At 60.3% G+C, this 19,453-nt stretch overlaps 1 protein-coding gene and 1 pseudogene across 1 annotated transcript; one reads left to right on the top strand and one right to left on the bottom strand.

The window, feature by feature from the left end:
* Positions 1-19,453, bottom strand: part of LOC138102437 (uncharacterized) — a 705,988-nt pseudogene that overhangs the window by 581,727 nt on the left and 104,808 nt on the right.
* LOC138102396 (uncharacterized) lies at positions 6,478-18,650 on the top strand. Its single transcript, XM_069000107.1, has 8 exons — positions 6,478-6,656; positions 9,645-9,720; positions 10,180-10,256; positions 11,083-11,171; positions 14,164-14,261; positions 17,053-17,410; positions 18,154-18,266; positions 18,591-18,650. The coding sequence occupies exons 1-8, from the start codon at positions 6,478-6,480 to the stop codon at positions 18,648-18,650; spliced, it is 1,050 nt and encodes a 349-aa protein (XP_068856208.1).

Here is a 19,453-nt window from a genome sequence, read left to right as displayed (position 1 = left end):
AAGATTAACACCTCCCATTCTGCTCTTCGTATGGAAATGAGCTTAAATGTCATTAAGCATGCATAGTGTGTGTTCTGAATTGAGTCAGTGGTCTTGAATTGGGTCAGTGGTCCCAAAGAAGATGAAGTAACTCATCTTCCTCATTTTGACCTTTTTGCTTCTCTGAGTTTTAACAATTCTAATTACTTTAGTGACCTGTAAGTTTCCTCTTGCATGACTTTTGGATGGGCTCCCACAAAGGGAGGAAATTGGTAATTGTCTTTATTCTATACACCAACTTATCAAGGTTTCTGCTCCTTAATCTAGGCACAGCTAAACAAACATGCAAATGACAGATCATCAGTTATTTGGTAATCAGTTACTAACATCTAAAACTCTGTTTCAAGTCCAGCTCTCCTAACTATTTTGATTAACCCTCACTGGGCCCAAGCCTACAACTGAAATCCCAAGCTTATGACTAAAATCTTTGTTTCCTCTAAATCTATGTTTCAACAGGAAATACAAGGAAAGGCCCAGGAGCTGAGAGAAGGTCCGGGAGAGATCCCACCCCGAGCACCAGCACGGGCACAACAGAGCCAGCCTGGGCACAGGGAGGGAATTTATTACCAACCAAATCCCAGCAGCACAAGGAGAAGGCAAAGAAGTCTCTCCAACACCTTCCCCCCACCCAGCACGGATCACCCGGAACGGGGGTCACCAGGGCTCTGCCCCACGGGGGTCACTGGGGATCATCCAACGCCGATCCTCCCACGGGGGATGGAGCTGGAGCAGCGCACGAAGCTCTTCCCGCACTCGGGGCACTCGCAGGGCTTCCCTTAGCGGTGCCTCCGTTGGTGTCGGGTCAAGTTTGAGCTGTGTGAGAAGCTCTTCCCACACTGGGGACACTCGTAGGGCCTCTCCCCAGTGTGGATGCGCTGGTGGGTGATGAGGTGGGAGTTTTGATTGAAGCCCTTCCTGCACTTGGGGCAGCGGAAGGGCCTCTCATCCGTGTGAATGCGCTGATGTTTGAGGAGATCAGAGCTGGTCTGAAACCTCTTCCCACACTCAGAACACTCATAGGGCCTCTCCCCGGTGTGGGTGCGCTGATGTCCCCTCAGGGTGGAGCTCCACCAAAATCTCTTCCCACAATCCAAGCACTCATAGGGCTGCTCCCCGGTGTGGATCACCTGGTGCTGGATCAGCTGGGAGCTGTTGATGAAGCCCTTCCGACATTCCCCACACTTGTAGGGCCTCTCCCCAGTGTGGATCCTTTGGTGCTGGATCAGGCTGGAGCTCCTGCTGAAGCTCTTCCCGCATTCCCCACATTCGTAGGGCCTTTCCCCAGTGTGGATGCGCTGGTGGTGTCTCAGGCTGGATTTCAGGCTGAAGCCCTTCCCACATTCCAAGCACTTGTGGGGCTTCTCCCAACCCTGAGGCTTCTCCACCACCTCGGAGCTCCCCCTGGATCTCCAGCTGCCTTCCTGGCACAGGGGGGCTCTTTCCTCCTTGGATCTCTCTGGGCTGCATTTGCAGCCCCTCCTCGTGAGGCATCTCCGGGGCTTTTCCTCCTCCTTCATCCGGCCGAGGGAATGACAAATCCTGGGTTGGGGGGAAAAAAAGGGGTGAGCGCCTCAGGCTGCGGATTCCTTCTGCCCAAGTCCATCACCAAGTATTTTGTGTCTGTAAAAACCTACAAAACACCAAGATTCAGCCCAAAAGTCCCACAAACATCAAGACACAGACACAAAACTCCCAAAACATCAAGATTCAGACAAAACCCCCTCCAAAATATAAACATTCAGCCCCCACAAAAAAAACCAAAGCACCAACATGGAGCCCAAGAAACCTCAGAAACACCAAGATTCAGCCACGGGAAAATCGTGGATCCCCCTCCCTGCTCACCTGCTGGATGGGGGGGGGGGGAACGCTCCTGGGGGGAGGCTGCAGATACAGCGAGTGCTGGAACCTTGCGGTGCCTCCTCTTCCTGCTCCTCCTCCTGTATCCCTACTCTTCCTCACACTCCTCTTCCTCACACTACTCCTTCTCCTGCAGAATCCCACCTGCTGCTCCCACGTCCGTCGTTTCACCATTCTGGTCTCCAGCCCTGCTCCTCCAGCCTTTCTCCTGCTCCCCCCAGGCCCAGCACCCAGCCCTGGCTCGCTCTGCCCCCCAGAGCTCTCGGATCGCACAGCACGAGCAGCGATGCAGCTGCGGCAGCTCGGGCTGGGGCAGCGCTGGGCTCTCGGCCGCTCCTGCCCGCACTCGGCCCCCGCCGCAGCCACTTCTGCCAGCACAGCACGGCCCGGCCCGGCCTTGGCGCTCCCCCCCTCCCACCTCCCCAAATTCCCCTGGCGGGGGGCGCCAAGGCCGGGCCACACGTGGGCTCCAGCTGGGGAGCGCCGGGCGCTGCGGCTCTGCCTGGCAACTGCTGAGTCACCAGCGCCGCGCCTTCTGATTGGCTGAGCGCTGCCTGAGGGCCGCGCCTGCACCAAGGGGGGACACCCTGCTCCAGGGGGGATGTCCCGAAAACCGGGCACCCCCAGCGAACCAACAACACCAACGCCTCCTTACAAACACATGCTCTGAATCTGCTCGGACACAGCCACACGCACTTGCACACAAGCAAGTGACAGCACAAACCAGCAGCTCCACAAAATGGCACTGACTGACACACACTGCTGCTCAGCCAAGCTCCTGCTCAATTCCTCAACTTCCAGAACAACAACAAAGCCTGAACAGAACCAGGGACATCGTTTCCTGTACAAAAGGGGACAATGCTGAGGCAGTTTGCACATTCTCCCAGAGCTAATTAAGGACATGGACACCCAGCAGGGGGAAAAAGGGAAGTCGAGAAGGGGTCTCAGCAACAGGGGACGGATGGTGTTGGTGTGCTGGGAAGGGATTGGTTGAAAGGAGTGTGCAGGAATACGGTTAAGGCAAACAGCAGCAGGAGGAATCTATGTGGTACGGAAGGAAAAGGAAGATGGAAAAGAGGAGGAAGGGAAAAAAGTGAGGACTGGGATGCTTTTCAGCCCCATCTTATCCTCAACATTTGCCAGCTGATCCAGATCTTTTGTATCCCTGGGCTCCAGGACAGGGAAACAAAAAAGTTCAGGATTTCAGGGTGTTTCTCTGTGGTGGGGAGCAGCAGGACAGGGCAGCACGGGCTGGGGGCCTGTGGGGAGCTGTGGGGCCGGGCCGGGGCTGTGGGGCAGCCGGGGCTCAGCGCCGGGCACTGCCTGACCCCAACACCCCCCGGGCAGGGCCGGCAGTGGCCCCCGGCCCCCAGGAGGCTGCGGGATGTGGAAGGATCAGGATTTTCTTTCAACGATCTTGTTTGGGTCACTGGAGAAACGAATGATTTTGCAGAAAGCTCAGCAGCTGTCAGAGGATGAGCACCCACGGACAGTGAGATGCCACGGGTACGGCTGCTGCCATTAGCTTTGGCAAGAAGAAGAGCCAGACCCAGGGCAGATATTCAATTATCTCCCTGGAACTGATGTTTCCAATTCCTCACCCTGCTAATTCCCGACCTAGTGGGGGGTGGAGATCAGGGATGTCTGTTTCAAGCAGTCTGTGGCCAGAATCCTGTCTCTTGTGAAATCTCTTCCACAGGAAGCTCGGCTGGCACAGACCCTGCCTGGGGACTTTAAGAGAAGTTACACCACTCAAGGGAGATGAGCTTAACATCTCAACAGACTGGGAACAGCCCAAAAGATACCCAAAAGATAACGCCCATCAACAAAACATCAACGCCCATCAGCAAACATCAAGGAACAGCTACCCCAGACACTGCCCCCGGCACAGCTGGAGACCCCTGCTCTGGAAAAGGCTGAGAAGGAAATCAAGGAGTGTGGACCTAATGAACATCAGAGGCCAAGCAATCCGGGGCCAACAGGAAACCAAATACTAAGAACTACCCAACTTGGAACCAATGAACAGTAAACCTACGGATTTCTATGGGTTTAGACGGCATCAAGTTGAGGAAAATTCGAGTAAAACTCGTGTGCCATGGGATGATTTTCTCTGCATACCCGGGCTATGTGTGGATGAAATGATTTCTGTTGCACATCCTGGCCAGAATAAAGTAATGCCTTGATCCTCTAACACTAAAAAGGTCGTTGGAGAGTTTTTGATCTTCCAGGAGTTTTGTTGACAAGATTACATCACTAGAATTTTTTTTCTTAATAATCCTACTCTGACATTGTCAGCTGGGTTTGGGCCAGGGGTGTGAGAGTCAATTTTTAATCTTAGGGGAAGAAGTAGCAAAAATCTTTATTGGTCTAGGGGTTTTTCTGTGTATGTGTGTGCGTGGCTGTTAGTGATGGGAGAATTTTGGAATGGGTTTTTCAATGTTCACCTGTAGGCTGCATTTTGCAAAACTGGAAGAGGTTTAAAGATGACCCTTTAACTCATAAAGAGCTAAAAAAAAAAAGAAAAAAAAGAAAAAGAAAAAGAAAAAGAAAAAGAAAAAGAAAAAGAAAAAGAAAAAGAAAAAGAAAAAGAAAAAGAAAAAGAAAAAGAAAAAGAAAAAGAAAAAGAAAGCAGCTGGGGGGGAGGGCACTTGTGAGTCACCTGATGGCTGCCCTGGAGGAGAAGCTTCCTTCCAAGAAGCCAGCAGAGGAGCTTTAGAAATGCAAATTAACTCTGCTGCGGGAAGTGTGCACAATGTCCCAGGCTCTCCTTGCCTGCCAGAGGAATTGGGCTGATTCCCTCTGCCCCTCACCCCAAGCTCTGCCTCCCTGCACAGACGGAATTTGCATCGCTAAAGGCAGAGCCCACACTGAGCATCTCGGACTCTGCAACAGAAATCCCTGAAGCTGCAAAGGAAAACAGCAAACGGAGAATGTTGGGAGAACTTCACTCACAAAAGCGGGGGGGGATCATCCCTCTCCCCACTCCAACATCTGCTGGCACTGTCTGGGTTATACAGGGTGCGTTTGACCACTGGGCTGCTTTTGCTGCCACAAGGTCAGCGAAATCACTTGGGAATCCAAGGATGTGATGATTTAATCAGAGAAAAGAGGTCAATTGATGCATCCCTGGCATTTCTGGGAGCGCCCAAAAATGGGGAAAAGATGAACGGCCACCACAACAAATCCTACAACACCATGGAGCAGCCCCTGGGAACCCGAACGAATTCATACCAGGTGCCAGAGAACCCAGTGATCATTTCAATGCATCATTAGATTACAAGCTGTCCTCCAAATCATAACCAAGCACACAGCTCCAGCTCCTGACCTTCTCACCCACCAATCCACTCCCATGTTTCTATTTCCTCCCTTCTTCCCTTCCTTCCTTCTCTCTTCCTCTGTCCCTCTCCTTCCTTCCTTCCTTCCTTCCTTCCTTCCTTCCTTCCTTCCTTCCTTCCTTCCTTCCTTCCTTCCTTCCTTCCTTCCTTCCTTCCTTCCTTCCTTCCTTCCTTCCTTCCTTCCTTCCTTCCTTCCTTCCTTCCTTCCTTCCTTCCTTCCTTCCTTCCTTCCTTCCTTCCTTCCTTCCTTCCTTCCTTCCTTCCTCTTTCGCTCTCTTTTTCTCTGTTCTTTCTGAATCACAGCAGAAGGGGTGAGGTGCAGACGAGGGCCAGAGCCCGAGGAGAAGCGCAAGCAGGCCGGGTCAGGAGGGGTTCCCCGAGCCGCTGATCCCCCCCGCCCCGAGCAGGAGGAGCCGATCCTGGATGCCGGCAGAGGGAGCGCACAGCTCTCCTTCTCCAGGGCCTCCGGAGCTGCCACATTTCACCCTGGGATGGCATCAGATTCTCTTTCAGCAGAAGGACCAGGAGGTTGTGGAAAATTAAATGACTCAAACTGCTTTTGGCAAAGAGATGGCCAAGGAAAAGTGGGGAAACATAGAACAAAGGAAATAAAACTTCACAGAGCCATGAATATCGGATGTTCTACAAAGTGGGGGTGCACATTAAGGGGCACATGCAGCAGGCGGATCGGGAAGTCTGTACCTTCCAAGGACCTCAGCCACTGGGGAAAGGGACACGGAGATGCGGCCGGGAAATCGGGAGAAAAAGGAGGCTGCGTCCTCCAACACTTGGACAGACCCCACGGGAAATGCCCCGTGGCCTCTCCCTTGCTCCAGGAATAAAGTTCCTTTTACAGGACTCCTCCGGCTCCTCTGGGGACACAAACCTCTGGCCACGGGAACTTTCCCGCACACTCCCGCCGACGGGGCAGCCACCTCTGTCCTACCCACAGCAACCGGGACGAGCCAGCGCTGCTCCGGCACCGGCTCCTGCCGAGGCACCAGCGGCAAGGAGAGCGCGGGCAGCCGCTCCCGCAGCGCCCTCACGCCAGGGCGAACACGGCGCCCACACGGCACAACGAACCCGCCCCAGCCCCCTGCCGCCCCCTCCGCCCGCAGCCAGCGCCGAGCCCCGCCAGAACCGAGCGCGGCTCCCACCTGCGCTGGGGCCGCCTCCGAGCTCCGCCGCCGCCTCACCGGGCTCCGGCCGCCGCCGCCGCTCCCGGGCCCGCACAGACGCTCCGCCAATGGCGCCTCTGCTGCGCCACGGCCGCCCTGCCGGCGGCTCCGGGCCCGGGCTGCTCCCCGCTCCGACCAATCAGCGCGCCAGAACCACGACTGGCGGCAGCATCGCCCAATCGCAGCGAGGGGCGGGCTCTGCACACGGCCCAGCCTCGCCCCGCGCTCCCAGCGCCCCCCGGGCTGCGTGAGGGGAAAGCCGCAGCTGAGGAACAGCCCTGGAACGGGCCCGGCCCGAGCCGCCATTCAGCTGGGAAGGGAAACAAAGCTCTCCGCTGCTCCCGGCCCGACTTGCCCAGCCCTGCGTGTTGGCTGCCTCCGGCTCCTTGGGAAGCCCTGCAGCCTCCCGACTCCCGCCCCTAATTCGGAGCATCAGTGCATGGCTTTGATTTCCCCGAAAAAGGGAAAACCGCCCCAAACCCCTTTGGCTGAGTGCACGAGGGGAGAGATTTGTGGCACAAAACTCCAAAAGCTCAGGGCAGGGTAATGCGAAGTAGAAGAAGACCCTTCCGAACTTCTTCCTCCCACCCCTCCCTCCTTCCAGCTCCACCTCCCACCCCGGCAGTGCAGGACACAGGGAATTGGGGCCATGCTCAGTTCATCCCCGGTGCCTTCTCCCGCTGCTCAGGGGCAGGAGTCGTTCCCCTGCTGCACTCTGGGCTCCCTCCCACCAGACATTTCTCCAGGAACTTCTCCACCCTGAGTCCATCCCACGGGCAGCAGTCCCCTCACACTGCTGCAGCCCCGGGGGTCACTCTGCCCCGGGGTCAGTCCTGCAAGGAGAGGCTGCTCCAGCGGGGCCCCTCTGTCCACGGGTCTCCCACGGGGTCACAGCCTCTCCTCAGGCATCCCCTGCTCCGGTGGGGGCTCCTCCAGGGGATGCGGGGTATCTCTGTATCCACGTGGATTTCCAAATCTCTTCCACATTCCAAGCACCTGTGGAGCTTCTCTCCACCCTGAGGCTTCTCCATCAGCTCTGAGCTGTGGCTGGATCTCCAGCTGCCTTTCTGTCTCACGGGGGGTCTTTCCTCCTCGCAGCTCCCTAGGCTGGGTTTGCCATCACTCCTTGTGGATCTCTTCAGTTTTTCCTCCCCGCTGGATTGCTGTACCGAGGAGCTGCTCAAAGCGGCCTCTTCCACGAGGTTCTGCCACAGGGATTTGTTCCCCCTGGTCTCCATCTGCAGCTCAGTGCCTGGGGCAGGAAGGAGAAGGAGAGGAAGGGACAGGGAGAAGGGAAAAGAAAAAGGTAGAAGGAGAGGAAGGAACAAGAAGAAGAAACCAGGGAGGAAGGAGAGGAGGAAGGAAAGTGGAAGGAATAAGGACAGAACGAGGAGCGGAAGGAGAGTGGAGAAGGAGAGGATGGGATTTGCCTCCGTGCCACAGGGAAGGGGAAGGAGATCCCCCGAGTCCGTCCCCGGCAGGACGGTGTCGGCAGCGGGGTTGTCCTGCAGCCGGGGGTGATGCTGGGCTGGGAGATGGAGCAGGAGAGAGGGGGGAAAGGGGCGGTGACTTCCTCCCCACCTGCCTGGGGGTCCCGGGACATCTTCCTCTTTCTTGCAGCCTCCTTCTCCATCCGGCCATGGCTTTGGAATGACAAATCCTGTTTTCAGGGCAAAAACAAGGGGTGAGTGTGTTAGGTTGGGGGTTCCTCCAGCCCAAGTCCATCTCTAGAAGTCACCAGGCATTTGTGTCCATAAAACCCTCCAAAATATTAAAATCCAGCCACAAAAGCCCCAAAGACACAGCCCCAAAACTCCCAAAATCTTGATATACAGGAAAAACTCCTCCACAATAGGAAAATTCTGCCCTTCAAAAAACCAAACCATCAACATTTAGATCAATAAACCTTAGAAACAACAGGATTCCCTCCCTCACCCCAAAAATTTAGAAAATATCAAGATTTGGCCCAAGAGATCCAAATTCAAACAGAAAACGCCAAGATTCAGCAAAAATAACCTCTCAGGAGTTCCCTCTCTCTGGGTTTCTGGGGGTCCTGTGTATTTTGAGGTTCCCCCATATCCGGAGTTCCCGCCTTCTCTGGGCTACGAGGGGTCTGGGGAATCCCAGGGGTCCCCCCTTTCCAGGCTCCCCACTTCAGTGTCCAGGGGGTCCCTGGTTCCGCTGCTCTCCATCCTCCCCCTCCCTTCAGGCTGCAAGGGGTCCCCCAGCTGCGGGATCACCCCTCTCTGCTCTTCCCACTCCGTGACTCTCGGGCTTCCCCCAAACCTGGATCTCCCAGGCAGTCCCCGAAACCGGTGTCCCTGAAACCGGTGTCCCACTCACTCTGCACTGTCACCAGGTGATCGCCACATGGTACCAGAGCCTGACCCAGGGAGACCAACCCACACGTCGGGGGAGACCCCGCATCCCCCCACCCACGGCCGGGGCTCTGCTGTGAGCCACCAGCGGGAACCCCCCCAAAAAACCCTCCCAGGGACCACCCAAGATATTTGGGGCAAGCTTCCCCTCCCCGGTCCCCTGCAGAATGCGGGGGGGCGATGCTCTCGGGGCAGGGGGGCTGCAGATACAGGGAGTGATGGACGCACGTGCTGCCTCCTCTTCCTCCTCCTGTTCCTGCTCCTGCTCCTCCTCTATCCCTCCTCTTCCTCCCATTCCTCCTGCACTTCCTGCTTCTGCTCTTCCTCCTGTCCGTTCTCCCCCTTCTCCTTCATCCCTCCTCCTCCACCCCTTCTCCTCCTCCCCCCAGGCCCAGTGCCCACCCTTGGCCCCCTCCCCCCAAACCCATCGCATCCCATGGGAGGAGCAGGGATGGAGCTGGGGCCGGTCAGGCTGGGGCAGCGCTGGGCTCTTGGCTGCTCCCAGCTGCTGTGGGGGAAGCCAGGAAGGGGAAAAGTGAGAAGATTGTTGTGTGGAGAAAAAAGTTTGCGGCTTGGCCCCCTTTGGTCTCACCGCCGGAGCTGGGAGATTTTGGAGAGGGGAATACAGAGATGGGTGGGGGATCCCGAGGGATTTTGGGGACAGGGTGAGGGGTTGTGGGAGCCACTTGCTGGGGGCAGTCAGGCCAGAGACCCCTGGGCTGGACTCCTGGTCTGGGCATTCCAGCTCCCATTTTCTGCTCTCTTCCTCCCTTTTTCCCACCTCTCTCAGTAATTTCCCATTGTCCCATCCACACCCCTGAGACACCCACATTCACCCGAGTCCTGCTGGCCCCCAGACCCGTGAGCTCCCAGCAGCACCAGTACCACCAGTACGGCCCCAGCTGCCAGCACACACCCCATGGCCAGCGCCAGGCAAGAGCTGCCAGCCCCAAAGCAGCCAGGCTGTGCTGTGGAGGGGTCCCCATGGCCCTGCCCCATGCGGCACTGGGAGCACCAGTCCGGACCAGTGCAGAGCACGGGTGGGCAGCATCAGAACCCATGAAAGTGGTTCCACCACAAGCCATTTAGAACCCCGAAAAGTGGTGGAAAGCATCAGGATCCTCCCAAAAAAGGCCTCACCTCCACCTCCGAAAATGACCGGGGAATCTCCCAAAGGAGTTTACAACCCCCAAAACTGGTGGAAAGCAGCAGGATCTACCCTAAAATGGGCTCCCCATGTCCTTCCCTGTGGAGCCGCACTCCAAGTGCAAGAGCCAGGTGTGTCCCCCCTCCCAGTAACACATCCCTCAGGATTGGAGGGTGCCCCAAAACCTCCTCAGGAACCGGATCCCCCAAACGTCTTCATCCCAACATGTGTCTGTCTCATTCCAGACCCCATCCCAGCCATCCTGCCTCTCCCAAATACAGTCCCGTTCTTACGGGGGCCGGAGCTGCTTCTGGGGGCGTTGGTGAGTGCAGGGGATCCTTTATCCCCCTCGTGCAGCTCCAAGCTCCCGAGGGCAAAGCCCTGGTTTCTAGGGCTGTGCCCGCTCCTCAGATCTGTCGGATTTAATACCCAAGTGTGGCCGGGACACGGCCCCGGGAGCTGCGCTAATGCCCGACGGTGCCCGGGAGGGTCTGAGGGGAGGGGAGTTCATAAGGACTCCCCCCGCACCCATCACTGCGCACGAAAAGCTTTTTTAGTGCATGCCAGCGATTTTTCGTGGTTTCTGGGCTCGGCGGGGCCGAGGCGGCGGCAGCGGGAGCCGCGGGGCCCGGCCCGTGGGGGCGGCCGGAGGTGAAAAGTGCGCGGCGACCCCAGCGCGGTGCCCGAGGGCTGAGCGGAGCTGGTCGGGAACAACCCCCGGAACCCCCCGGTGCCCGAGGGCTGAGCGGAGCTGGTCGGGAACCCCCCGCTCGTCTCCGCCGCTCCAAGCCGCTTTCCCGGCTCCGGCTGCCGCCGCCGCCCGGCCCCGGCGCGGTCCCGCGGGGTCGCCGCTCGAGGCGCAGCTGGAGGGGCTCGATCCGGGCCGCGCCCCGCCCGTCCCTCGCTGCGCCTCCTTCAGTGACTCGGGGCGGCCGAGAGCCCTCGGGGCGGCTCCAGGAGACCCCAGAACTCCCCCCGGCTGCGGCTCTTTCGGTGACACGGGGCGGCCGAGAGCCCCCGGTGCTACCCCGACGGTCCCTCGGTGCGGCTCTTTCAGTCACGGGCAGCGGCCACTCCCGGTGCGGGGTTTTTGTTATTTTTTTATTCTGTTCTCTAGAGTTTAGTCCATTCTCACCTCCCATCCCAAGCCCCTCCAGTGCGGCTTTTTCACCACCGTCACCTCTCGTCGCTCTCTCGGTGCAGCTCTTCAGTGACTCGGGGCTGCGGAGATCCCCGGGTGAGGCTCTTTCATTGCATTTTATTCTATTCTCTCTATTGTTTTTTCTGTTCTCACCTCTCACCCTCCTCGGCGCTGCCCTTCTGGCCACACCCGACAGCGCCCGTCCCGCCGTGCGGCTCGTCAGTGACACCGGGCGCCGCGGACATCCCGGTGCAGTTTTTTATTCTATTTTACTCCATTCTCTGGATTTTATTCTACTCACCCTCCGCCCGTCCCTCGGTGCAGCTCCTTCAGACGCGGGCGAGGGAGACGCCTCTCGGTGCGGCTCTTTGGTTGTATTTTATTCTCTTCTCTGTATTTCCTTTCGTTCCCAGCTCGCCCGTCCCGCTGAGCGACTCCTTCAGGGACCCGGCGCGGCACAAACCCCTCGGGGCGGCTCCAACAGAGCCCCGCCCGCCGCCGCTCCCCGAGGCCTCCCCGCTGCTCCCCGGCCATCGGACATCGCAGGCCGACCCGGCCCCTTCTTCCTCTTCCTCTTCCTCTTCCTCTTCCTCTTCCTCTTCCTCTTCCTCTTCCTCTTCCTCTTCCTCTTCCTCTTCCTCTTCCTCTTCCTCTTCCTCTTCCTCTTCCTCTTCCTCTTCCCCTTCCCCTTCCCCTTCCCCTTCCCCTTCCCCTTCCCCTTCCCCTTCCCCTTCCCCTTCCCCTTCCCCTTCCCCTTCCCCTTCCCCTTCCCCTTCCCCTTCCCCTTCCCCTTCCTCTTCCTCTTCCTCTTCCTCTTCCTCTTCCTCTTCCTCTTCCTCTTCCTCTTCCTCTTCCTCTTCCTCTTCCTCTTCCTCCTGCCGGGATTCAGCCCCCGCCGCCGCCCGGCTCCTTCTGCCGCTCCTGCCCGGCACGAAGCGGCGCTGCCGCTGACGGGGCCGGAGCGCGGCTGCCCCGCGACTGCCCCGCGCCTCAGGGCTGGGCCGGGGAGTGACCGCACGGCTGCGGAGGGACCCCCGCTGGACACGGCAAGGATTCCTGTCCCTCAGGGGGAAGCACGGACTCACCGAAACTCCCATCCCTTCTCCGTGCGCCGCTGGCCAGAGGAGGGAGGGAAACGGGGATTGAGCTGGAGTTTTACATTCGATCCTTACAAAGCAGAGTCACAGACGGAGCTCCGCTTTCAGCTTCAAACGAGGGAATCCAACGGGAGCGCTGGCGCTTCTGTAACCTCTCAAACTGTTCCTTGATACTCGACACTTTAGTTCTGGCCATAGGAAGCCCTTCAGCAGCAACGTCTCTCCCAGCCACTGGTTTCTGGCTCACACCCAGCTCGCAGCTCGGACAAGAAACCCAAAGTCCCAGGAGAAGAAGCTCTGCTGTTACTTTCTTTATTCAGAGTTCTTTTTATTATATTTTAGATATCATCTATATTTTACTGGATTTTTTTTCTTTTTCTAAAATCTCGTGTTTATTCTCTCTTTGCCCCCTCCAGCCCTTGTCCCCCTCCCGGAGGTTTGTGGAGCACTGCTGTCCCTCAGCCCTTCCTGCCCCGGCACCCGCGGCCGCTCCGGTGCCCTCAGGCCCCGGCTGGAAGCAAAACCACAAAACCCTCTGGAAAGGAAGCTGGGCTGGGGGAAAACCCTGCAGGGGGGATTGAACCCCAACACAGCGATTGCTGGGAGTTGGAGATTCCAAATGCTCCAAGGGGCCCGAGGGAACCGCGCTGCGGCCTCGGGGCCTCCCTGGGGCACCGCAGGGATCCCCCCGAGCAGAGCGACTCTTCCCGCCCCTCAAAATCCACAGCTTTGGGTCAGCTGAGGAAAAGAGCTGGAAAAAGGGGCTGGAAAAGGGCTGGAGCCCGAGGGGACCCCTCAGCCATGGCCCGGAGCAGCCGCAGGAAAATGCCCCGGAAACCAAGGAAATCGATGGAAGTAATGAGGAATTTTGGAACTCTTTCCGCTGCTGTTTCCAGAAGGTCCCGGCTGGGTCCTGCCGGGAGGAGCCGGGGGTGGGGAGGGGCTTCAGGGCTTAATTGGGGAGAAAAGTTGAATTGGGGCAAGGAAACTTTAATGGTGGGGAGAAAATGTGAATGGAGGGGATTTGAATGGGAGGGGATGATTTGAATTGGGCAGAGAAAATGAAGTGGGGGAGGAGCCCCCCAGCCCTCGGCTGTGCCCCGAAGGTGCTGCCAGCGGTTCCCCTGCTCCCACCCCCCGGGCTGGGGGCGTGGAGCTGCTGCTACTCCCCGGGAATGCCACGGGATAAAAACTCCACTCAAGCTTTTATGTTCCCAGTCACTCCCAATAAGATCCCAGTTGCCCCCAACATGGTCCCAGTTGTTCCCAGTCATGCCCTGTATGGTTCCTTTCACTCTCAGTCCCTCCCAGTAGAGTAAGGTAGGGCCCTGGTCACTTCCAGTATGGACCCAGTCACTCCTAGTCAGTCCCTCTATGATGCCTTTTGCCCCCATCATGGTCCCAGTTGCTCTAAGCATGATCCCAGTATGAGTCCAGTCACCCCCAGGATGATTCCAGGTAACTTCCCAGTATGAGTCTGGTTTGATTCCTGTCACCCCCAGTATGATCCCAGTCACTCCCAGATGCTCCCAGCACTAGGCCAGTCACTGCAACATGACCCTGTCACTCCCAGTATGATCCCAGTATGACCCCAGTATGGGCCAGCTGCTCCCAGGATGATCCCAGTTGCCCCCTGCATCTTTCCAATTGCACCCTTTCACCACCACTGTGGTTCCAGTCACTCCCAGTACAATCCCAGTCATTCCTAGTATGATGCAAATCACTCCCAGTATATCCTAGCAGCACCCATTGGGCCTCAGCATGTTCCCAGTAGCCCTCAGTGTGGTCCCAATATATCCCAGTATAATCCCTGGTGCTGCAAATGTGGCCCTGCCCAGTCCTGATCCTGGTCCCAGTGTATCCTCCTGTCCCATTCCGTCCTAGTCCATCCCATTCTGTCCCAGTCCATCCCATTCTGTCCCAGTCCATTCCGGTCCCTTCCCAGCTGCCGCTGCCGTTTCCCGGATCCTTCTGCCCTCCACCCCCCAAAGCTGCCCCCCGGCCCCCCAAGATGCTGACGGGGATCGGGGGCTTCGTGTTGGGCTTCGTCTTCCTGGCGCTGGGGCTCGGCTTCTACCTGCGCAAGCAGGTGATGGGAGGGGCCCGGGGGTCGTGTCCCCCCTTCCCCGGAGCTCTGTGCTCCCTCCGGGGCCCCCCAGCCGGGTGTCACCCCCTTTGCTCTGCCCACAGAGCTCCTGAGCCGCCGGTGGCCGCAGCCCCTCCCCGTGGCCTCGGGCCCGGCCGGGACCCTCGCCCCATCCCCGCGATGATTTTGGGGGGTCGTGTGTCCCCCCCAGCCTCGCTGTCACTCTGCCCCTGCCCGGCTGCTCCCAGTGTTCCCAGTTCGCCCCGGTCCCGTTTAATGGGCAACAGTGGGAAGGGATTTTGGGGGATCCCGCGGGGGGACCAGGAGTGGGGGGGGCAGAACCGGCCCCAGGATGGATCGGGAATGGGGACCCCCGTGTGTCACCCCTGTGTCATCCCCCCCGGGGGGTCCTTGGGAGGCACCTGAACCCTAAATCGGCACCAGCGAACCCCAAAGGCGCAGAGACCCCCCCCCCTAAGCCGCCCCACAGCCCCCAACGACCAACCAAAATTCCCCGCGAGTATCAGATAATCAGAGCAGGCGTTGAACAACCTTCAGCCAATCAGAGCGCGCGGCGCTGGTGACTCACCAGTTGCCAGGCAGACCCGCAGCGCTCAGCGCTCCCCACCCGGACCCCACCTGCGCCCCCCCCTCGCCCCCAGCGCCCCCCGCCAGGGCAATTTGAGGAGGGGGCGCGTGGGGGGCGCCCAGGCCGGGCCCAGAGCCCAGCGCTGCCCCAGCCCGACCTGTCCCGGCTCCATCCCGGCTCCTCCCGCGGGATGCGACCGCGCTGGGAAAACGGGGGGCCAAGGGTGGGCGCTGGGCCCGGGGGGAGCAGGAGAAGGGATGGGAGAGGAGGAGAAGGAGAAGGAGGCACCTTTTAATGATATTTTATTGAGTCTCATTTTTTAGAGACCAGGATCAATACTCCCCGGCCGTCAGGGCGAGTCCCTCAGGGCTGCGGGGCCCTGCTGCCGGCTCACCCCGTGCCAGCCCAGCGCCAGCGCTCAGCGGGGCTTTGGCTTCCCGTGCCCTTTCCCGTGTCCCCAGCCCAGCGTCACCACCCCCGTGTCCCCAGGTCGTGCCCCACCCCTCCCTCCCTCCCGCATTGTCGAGACACGGAGGATGAGAATTTCCCCACCATCCACCCCAAGAGTTCCCCCGAGGCCATTTCCTCTCGTGCTTTCCCTTGGCAGCAGAGCCCCACCCCTCCTGGCTGCCCCCTCCTGTCAGGGACTTGGAGAGAGCCAGGTCCCCCCTGAGCCTCCTTTCCTCCAGGCTCAGCGCCCTCAGATCCCTCAGCTGCCCCTCAGAAGTCCTCCAGAGCCTTCCCCAGCTCCATTCCCATCTCTGGACGTGCTCCAGCCCCTCCATGTCTTTCTTGAAGTTTGAAGCCCAATCGCTGCCCTGTCGCTGCAGGTGCCAAAACCCCAGTGAGACTCCTTGGAAATGGGGGTAGAGAGGAGCCCTTCAAAGGGAAACGTGTGCAAAACTGCTGCCAATGGCCGAGCGGGTTTGGTGTGGCTGCGGGAGCAAGAGATGCTCCGGGACTCCGCCTCGGCCCCGGAGCGGAGCGGCCCGTGCTGCCCCGGGGCGCGCGGGGCTCGGCCGTGGGGCGCGCGGAGGGGAACGGACACACGGGCACCGGACACACGGACACGCGGACAAACGCTCCCAGCGCTTCAGCGGCAGCAGCGGCAGCAGCGGCAGCAGCAGCAGCAGCGCAAAAGCAGCGAGTCCACGAACCCTCTGCGTCCCTTCTCCTGCTCCTCCTCTCCCTCTCCCAGTGTCTCGCACCCTCTCCCGCTCTCCCTTTCGTTCCCCAACCCCCCCTCCCGCGGCCTCCCTCTCCCCAGGCCCGGCCGGGCCATGCCCCCGGCCCGCCCCCGGCCCCGGGCGGGGCTGCCCCCTCCCCGCCCCCGGGCGTCCCGCCGCGGTCCCGCCTCCGCCCGGCTCTCGCCGTCCTGGCTGTGGCGCTGCTGGGCGGGCATCAGTGCCTGGCTCCTGGGCACCATCGCCAGCCCCTGGCTCCGGCTGGCCCGACCCCGAGCCCGGCCCCGGCCCCGGCCTCGGCTCCTCCCGGGGCCCGCCGGGGACACAGGCGGCGCGGCCGCTCCCGCCGCCTCCGCAGCGTCTTCCCCGCTCCGAGCTCCGCCGCTCTTGAGCGCGGCCGCCGGCCCCGAGCCGCCGGTGGCCCCTCCAAAAGAGCCCCCATGTGCGGATGGCCGGCCCGGGGCGGTTGAGCGGCGCTCGGGGGCCGTTCCTGGCCCCGGGCCGAGCGCTGACGGCCGCGTCTCGCGGGCACGGAAGGCGCAGCAGGGCCTGAAGGAGCGCTACCGGCTGGGTTCGCTGCTGGGGCGCGGCGGCTTCGGCAGCGTCTTCGCGGCCACGCGGCTCTCGGACGGCGCCCCGGTGAGTGGCGGGGCCGGCGGCGGGCGCAGGAGGCGGGGGGCAAAGGAGGAGGAGAAGGAGCATGGGGCTGGGCACGGCGGGCGGCGAGCTCAGCCCGCTGCTCCCCTTGCCTTGCAGGTGGCCATCAAACGGGTGCCGCGGAACCGCATCGGCCATTGGGGCGAGCTGGTGAGTGAGCGAGGGGCAGCGGGAGAAGCCGGGGCGCGACGGGCGGGGATGAGCCGAGGCCCGGCAGGGTGGAAGCCGCCAGAACGCCTCGAGGGAGAGCGGCCGTGGGGCCAGCGGAGCGCGCAGAGCGTCCCCGGCTGGCTGAGGGCTTCCCGAGCCCCGGCACGGCATCAGCCCCGCTGACGGCACCGTGCTCCTCCCGCAGCCCGACGGCACCCGAGCACCACTGGAGATCGTGCTGCTGGACAAGGTGTCCGCTGGCTTCCCTGGCATTGTCCAGCTCCACGAGTGGCTGGAGCTCCCCAACAACGTGCTGATGGTGCTGGAGCGCCCGGAGCGGTGTCAGGACCTCCTTCACTTCATTCGGGCACGGGGCTTCCTGTGCGAGGAGGTGGCGCGGCACCTGTTCCGCCAGGTGCTGGAGGCCGTGCGGCACTGCACCAGCTGCGGGGTCCTGCACCGGGACATCAAACCGGAGAACATCCTGGTCGACCTGGCCACCGGGCAGGCCAAACTCATTGACTTTGGCTGTGGCACCTACCTGCAAGCCGCAGCCTACACCAGCTTTGCAGGTGAGCCCATGCAGGGGGAGGCTCCTGGTAGCGGCATCTCACAGCCCAACATCTCACAGCCCGACATCTCACGGCCCAACATCTCACAGCCCAACATCTCACAGCCCAACATCTCACAGCCCAACATCTCACAGCCCAACATCTCACAGCCCAAGCCGGCTGTGGCATGGGGGATTCTCCCTTTTGCTGCCAGTCATGGCAGCCGGAGTGTTCAGCTGAGCTGCTTTTGAGCGGCGCTGGCTGAGGGGCCATCTTCCAGCCCTGCTGGCAGCCTTCGCCAGCCACTCTGCCCAGGACTGGCGCTGGGGCTGGGGCAGCCAGCACCACAGAAACACCCGTGGGTGGGGGTAGCAGAGAGGGGAGGCCAGAACCTGTGCTCCAGCCCGTTTGGTGTGCAGGCGAGACAGGGCTCGGACTGCTCTGCTGCCCGTGGTTGCCTTGGCTTAAGAATGGTTTCTGGGGCAGTGCAGGCAGGGAGGATGAAAGCGTGGTTTTTCCCCAGCACCAAGTGGGTTTTTCCTTTGCATGCAATGCTCGGGCCTTGCCAGGGCTTCCGCTGCCCTCTTGCAACACCAGCGGCTTCTTTTCCAACCCCCAGTTTGTACACAAGTCCCAGGTGCTGGCCAGAGGGCAGCGGGTCACGCCGCGTGCCGCTGCTGCGGCCCCCGCATGCCCAGGGATGCTGGGGCGAGGCTCTGGGAGCAGGCAGCGTCCCCCTGAAGAACTCCATCTCTATTCCATAGGAACACCATCCTACAGCCCCCCGGAATGGACCCAGTTCGGCTGGTACTACGGCGAGGCAGCGACCGTCTGGTCCCTGGGCATCGTGCTGCACCAGATGGTCTGCGGGGAGCACCCTTTCAGGAGGGGCTGGAACAGCACCTGGGGCCGGCTCTCGCTCCCACGACGGCTCTCTCCAGGTGGATCCTCGTCTCTGCAGCACGGGGGGAATAGCAGTGCTGGGAGACAGCAGCGGGCTCAGGAGCATCCCACACTGGCAGCTGCTGAGGAGGTGGCAATGTCCTGCTCTCCTGCTCTCCTCCAAAAGAAAGAATTGATGGCAAAGTTTAGGCACAGCCCTGTTTAGGCGCACACAGCACGGCCTGGCCATGGCAAGAGTGGGGCAAAGCGGACAGGAGCCTTCAGCAACTGACTGGTGCTTTCTGCTTTCTGTCCGCAGAGTGCCAGAATCTCATCCGACGGTGTTTATCCGTGCTGTCCTCGGAAAGGCCCTCATTAGAAGACCTGTCCTGTGATCCCTGGATGCAGGATATTCACGTGCCATAGGAGAAGGGAGAGAGCCACACGCACGCTTTGACCCAGGGAGCCGGTAAGTTCCAGCTGCACACGCGCCTTGGCAGGAAGCAGCAAAGAAAGGCAGAGATTTTGTCCTGCCTGAATCGCTGCGCAGGGCTCCTCAGCTGGGCACGCGCAGCCCTACTGCTGGAGCTGAGCTGCTCTTCCCAGCACTGGTGGCCCCCATGCCAGCTGCTTTTGCTTGTCCTGCTTCAGCGACAGCCGGGGCCCTGGGCAGAGCACTGACAGCCTGCTCCAGCCCCAGGGAAGAAGGAGCCCCTGGAGAAGCTGTGCCAGGTGCGGCTGCTGCTGCTGGAGACATGGAGGGTGACATCAAGGATGACAAGCTCTTCCTCCACCTGGCAAGCTGAAGATGATGGACTTCAATTGTGGCACCTTCTCCAAAGCCAGGCTCCACAGCGAATTTGCAGATGAGTCCACACGCAGGGGGATGCTCCCAGATTTGTGCATGGCACAGCCTGGCCGGGAAACAAAGGTTCCCCCCTTTGCTGGGGCGGATGCAACCAATTCTTCAGTTGGCTGCCAAGCTGCTTTTTGGCAGGGCTGGGGGGATGGGCTGGGCTGGTTTTGAACTGGGAGTCTGCTCCTGGCCCTGCCAACAATCCCCAGCACCCACCGTGGCCCCTGCACTGGGGCTGGGGCTGGGGCAGCCAGCTCGACACAAACAAAGCCCCATGGTGGGAGCAGAGGTTGGACACCAGAAGCTGTGCATGGGCTGCTTCGCTC

Source organism: Aphelocoma coerulescens, unplaced genomic scaffold, assembly GCF_041296385.1.
Source record: "Aphelocoma coerulescens isolate FSJ_1873_10779 unplaced genomic scaffold, UR_Acoe_1.0 HiC_scaffold_75, whole genome shotgun sequence".
Lineage (NCBI taxonomy): Eukaryota > Metazoa > Chordata > Aves > Passeriformes > Corvidae > Aphelocoma > Aphelocoma coerulescens.
The sequence above is the reverse complement of the archived record's forward strand: the minus strand, read 5'-3'. Positions and strand labels throughout refer to the sequence as shown.

Coding starts and splice junctions, on each gene's coding strand:
- LOC138102396 (XM_069000107.1), top strand. CDS start 6,478: ATGGCGCCTCTGCTGCGCCACGGCCGCCCTGCCGGCGGCTCCGGGCCC. Junction 9,721..10,179: donor CACCCCATGGCCAGCGCCAG/GCAAGAGCTGCC, acceptor GTCTCATTCCAG/ACCCCATCCCAGCCATCCTG. Junction 17,411..18,153: donor AGCCTACACCAGCTTTGCAG/GTGAGCCCATGC, acceptor TCTATTCCATAG/GAACACCATCCTACAGCCCC.